General features: G+C 34.9%; 1 protein-coding gene across 1 annotated transcript in view; it reads right to left on the bottom strand.

The window, feature by feature from the left end:
* The window catches only part of CDIN1 (CDAN1 interacting nuclease 1), a gene marked incomplete at its 5' end in the record, with an annotated part of 100,004 nt that extends 95,261 nt beyond the window's left edge, over window positions 1-4,743 (bottom strand). Inside the window, 3 exons of the mRNA XM_085306682.1 lie at window positions 455-515; window positions 3,763-3,827; window positions 4,698-4,743. Of these exons, the coding sequence (XP_085162808.1) occupies window positions 455-515; window positions 3,763-3,827; window positions 4,698-4,743 (172 nt within the window). The remainder of the gene's footprint in view (window positions 1-454; window positions 516-3,762; window positions 3,828-4,697) is intronic.
* Window positions 4,744-4,952: the final 209 nt, after the last annotated feature.

Below are 4,952 nucleotides of genomic sequence, written 5' to 3'. Positions count from 1 at the left end.
ATTAAAAGGAGTTAGGAAAATTAACTGTTTTAACTCTTCCTATTACAAAAAAAAAATTAGATAAATTTTATTATTTAAAAACAAGGCGCCAACAACAACAACAAAAAGTAAATCTGACGCAACTCCATTTAATAAATCTGGAATTTTTAATAAATCATTGTGTTTAAGACTACTTATCTTAGTTTCTCCAAAATTTCCTGCAAAATACAAATTCAGAGAGTCTCTTGCACATTTGCCTTGAAGTTAAGAGACTAATTACATTAACTGATTTATTAATAAATGGGGCTCTTTGTCTAATTATTGTAAGTACTAACAGACTGGGGAACAATTTTAAATGTCTAATGTGCCTTGAAACCATTTTTTTTAGGTTAATTACATTTCTCAGTAAAGTCACTATAGATATGCCCCTTAGGTTTTACACTGGAAGATTAAAGAAAAAAGCAAAGATGATTACCTCATTGGCCAGCTCCAGTAACACAGGGGCAGCTGCATTTTTCATCACCCCATTCAGATACCTAGACAAGACAAAGCTAAGTAATTCTACAGTGGTAAGAAAAGGCCAACCCGTACATGCGAGTATCTCCTGTGAATCTCTCACTTGGGGGAAAATATTCCAGTACAATATTTAACAGGAAATATTTTGAGAAGTAAGTATTTTAAACAATCGCTAACTATCCAGAGTTGCTTCCCACTCATCTGCAATATATATGGATCTCAGTCATTGATAAAACCACAGTTAATAAATTAAGAAAACTATTTCAAAATTTTTTGGCTTAATGCTACATATATAACTATATCATCATTATTTAGAGATATATAAACAGACAAAAAATCTCTATTATTTACAGTAAAGATTTTGGGTTGCACATAGTCTTCAACTACAGAGGCATAAATCACCACATATTCCATTCACTACTATGCATGAAAACACAAAATCGCACATTTAATCACAGATCTAATCACCTAGGTAGTATTTTAAACAATAAAGGCTTACTTCACTGAAATCAGAGTCTAAGAATCACATTATTATTCAGAAGAGAAAGTTAAAAGAACTATTTAGAATCCTATGAAGGGGAAAGTCATTATCCTACCAATGCCAAAGGCTTAAAGTTTCAGGTAAGGGTAGTAGACCAATACAGATACATGGTGATGCTTCTGACAATCACCTCACACAATATTGCCTTCTTCATCTCTGTTATTTTCACTTTTTGATGTTTAAGTTTCAATAATGCCTAAAATACACTTTCATGAGTTGATGGGAAGAAGCCATATTACTGGAAGTCACTTTTTGCTTTGTAGTCTTCTGGAAAAGAACAACAGATATCAGCATTTGAGCCTGTTAGTTTATCCTCTCCACAGTGAAACAGGAGACTGTTAGCAAGCCATACAGCAAGCATGACACCTTTAGAAGACTATAGTCTTTTTAAGTCTATCATCATCTATCTACCAAAGCCACTCTTCTGCTCATTTTTTAGGGATATCATAAAATTTTATCATTTTACCTTTCTGTGAAATGGGTGTAACGCCATTTACATATAACTCTTCTCAGAGGACGCTTTTTGTTTTCAAATTATTCTTAAGGCTCAATGATTAAATATTATCACTGTAAAATATATTTAATTTTATGTAAAATACCACAAAACAAGATGCCTCCTGTATATTTAAACATTTGAAAACTTACATTGGTGGGAAAAAATGAGAGTTCATAAACAAAATAACCAGGGAGACTTACTTGACACTAGCGTTCTAAAACATGCATCTAGCTGATTAAACACCAAAGCTACAGCTGACAATGGAGTAATTTACTGTCAGATATTTCTAATGCTACTGGCAGTTCACTATGGGCTGACTGGCTTCACATGCTGATGGCAATATCATTCTGAAAAGCTTGCTGATCTTGCTGGTAAGTTGTCTCTGCGTTTGCCCAAATCTAAAACAAATCTCAGCAGAGGGGACTCACTCAACTGCACTTCTACCAGCAGGGACCACTGGAAATGATACTTTCCAAAATAGGTAGAGTTTCGACGTAGGAAAGCAACGGAAGTACTATAATCTGCCTGTGTGTAGGTGGGAAAAGGAGGAAGCACACCACACATACTGAGGGTTTACAGCTGTAAAATGGATGCTAGAAAACAGTAGTGGAGAAGATGTGTTTGTCATGTTTATGCTTGTAGCACGTCAAACTGGCTTCTGACTCAAGTAGTCTGCCCCGGTAACTTATATAACATACTACATAGTAAATCTACTAAAACAGGACGGAGATGAGTTTTCTAACTATTAACCAGAACATCTCTGATTTTAAAACATGTGCATTTTATTCGGACATGTTACTACATCTGGAATATGAAATACCTAGAAATAGCATAAAGAATGATTTTTTTCTATCACAACCATATAGCTTCATACATAATGCATTAGTTATGTATTTCCATCATACTTCAGACAGTACAGAAGGGGACAGGAGACCAAATCTTCCCACCTGATGCAAGCCAAACTTAATCATACTACAAACCTACAGACACCCACAGAACTACTGCTTTGCGTAAAGCAAAATTTGGTCCCATGTTTTGGGTTTAAGTTGGAACTAGTAATACATTTATCATAAAAGTGATTTGGGGGATTTACATGTGTTATAAGGAAAGAGTTATTTATTTAGCAGTTACAATTAGCATAGGTTACCTTACTAAAACTATGTAAGTGAAAAGCAATTTAAAATAGTACTGCATATGTATGAGCATTAATACCATAAAATTTTAAACCAATATTCTTCCTAAACAAGAATCAACACTGGGAAAAGTGAAACAAGCAATATACTACTAAGAAAAGAAAAGAAGCTCCAAAACACCGTAATTCACACTATATTTTCTACACTGGTGTCTGATGTAATCGGATTGTCCTTAGGTTTTAAATATATGACTCTGTGGAATCACTGAGAGAAGTTAATTGTTTACAAATGAAAGCTTTTTGTTTATTTTTCCAATTCATAAAGATTAATATTAAGCATAAGTATCAGACATCTATAATCACATGTACGATCTCACTTGCCATGCAAGCTCTTCAGATATGTCAGTGTACAAAGTAGTATTTTAATTGAATACCTCTACTTGTTATCAGTATGCCCCAATTATGTCATTGCAATATTTTAAGAAAAGCCTATAGAACTAACAGACAAAATATAAGGTGTAGCAATTACAATTTATTAGCTCAAGATGCATACAATTGTAAAATACTGTAAAGTGACATTAAAGGTTTTCATTCCTCCTTAAAAGCTAATTCTGACACTTCTGTTGATAAAAGAGTAGTATTCTAATAATTAATGCTTTAACTGGCAATACACTAATTTAGTATGCACCTTTTTTGTAATGTAACACAAATGTTGTTTTAAAAACACAACCAACTGCAACAAAGCAAGTACCCTCACTTTAAGGAATTTATCATCAATATTAGTTTTGACATAGAAATCCTGAGATTACAAACTATAAGTAATATATAATGAATTCTATCACATGCACTGTAAGGAATAACATTTTGTTATCTTGACTGAAAGCCAAGGAAGAAAAACTCCTTGATCAGACTGAACAAAGCTGCAAAATTTTTGCCTTTTCCCTGAAAAACATCTTTAATGGAGCCTTTCTGTAAACCTCATCCCAAATTGCTGATTTATATTTATAGAAAATTAGCCTAATAAGCTAATTTACTTATAATTATCACAACAATTAGTAGTTATGATGATACACTTTGGGTGGGGTGGGGAGGTCATACCTTTGGTAGTAAGTTTCAACAGCCTCAGCAGTGTGATGCTTGGCATGTGTTCTTTTCACTTGTTTCTGGAAAAAAAAAAAGGCAAAACAAATCAAGAGTCTTATAAATGTATCACAGATCAAAACACAGAAATCATGACTGTCCAAAGACATGTTTCTTGGCTGCATTCTGATATATAAGCCGAATTGTATTTTCAGTATTCTGTACAGAAATGACGTTTACTCTACCTACTGAATTGAATGTCTTCAGCCTGTACTGCAATGTACCATATATGTAAAAGCCAGTAAGGTCACAAGAATTGAATCTAAATAAGTTTACTGAAGGCTGCAGAGGGCAAAGAAAAACTTGTTCTCTCTTTCAACCTTTGTATTAATTTTCCCTCAATTTAATTCCATCTAAGTCTGGTACACTCTGGTTTTACAATTCAATTGGCATTTTTAACCAGGAAGAACATTGCTTAAAAACAACTTATTTGAAAAACTACAAAAAGTAATTCCATAGAGACTTGCCACTTGACTGACACCTGTCATCTCATGATAAATGACTCCATTTTCTGCCTCTCTTGCCTTCTGCCACTCCGGCTATGGTCATTTATCATCATCTCTGTCAGCAATGGAAAGCAGCACTGACAGTGCAAGTCAGCAAACATTTAGCACATGGAACCACGCAACACAGGGAAATTATTATTGTCAGAATAATAATGGTTTAGCATAATTTATTACAGGTCCACCAAATAAGCAAAGGCTAGATGTTATTAGACAGATGGATGGGTAGGCTTGGCAGCCATCCACTGAGACTCAGGCGGTGCTTGATGTGGAAAAGGGAACATCCTCCAAACCAATCAGAAAGCTGGCAGTTCAATTACAAAGAAATAAAGGGACATTCATCATTCAATTAGGCACCTGTCAACCCTCACAAAGGAGAAAACTTCTAACCTGGTACTCCTGGGAGAAGATGCTCAGCAGAGTGGACTGCGATTGACTGGAACAAATAAAAGAAGGACAAAGTTAATTACTGGAGTGCACGGCAAAGAAACAAAAGAGAAGGGAGCTTCAAAGGTAGGCCTGCTGCCCTGTAATCTAACAGAACATGAAAACAAGTGTGGAAAAGTTGTTCCAGATGAACACCTCAGACAAAGGCTTCCTGCGGCTAGGTCAAGGAGAGAGCGCAGGAGGGAGGGGAGGAAAATA

Source organism: Rhea americana, unplaced genomic scaffold, assembly GCF_003343005.1.
Source record: "Rhea americana isolate MKP2758 unplaced genomic scaffold, rheAme1 scaffold_245, whole genome shotgun sequence".
NCBI classification, from domain to species: Eukaryota; Metazoa; Chordata; class Aves; order Rheiformes; family Rheidae; genus Rhea; species Rhea americana.
Note: the sequence above shows the minus strand (reverse complement) of the source record. Positions and strands in the feature narration are given on the sequence as shown.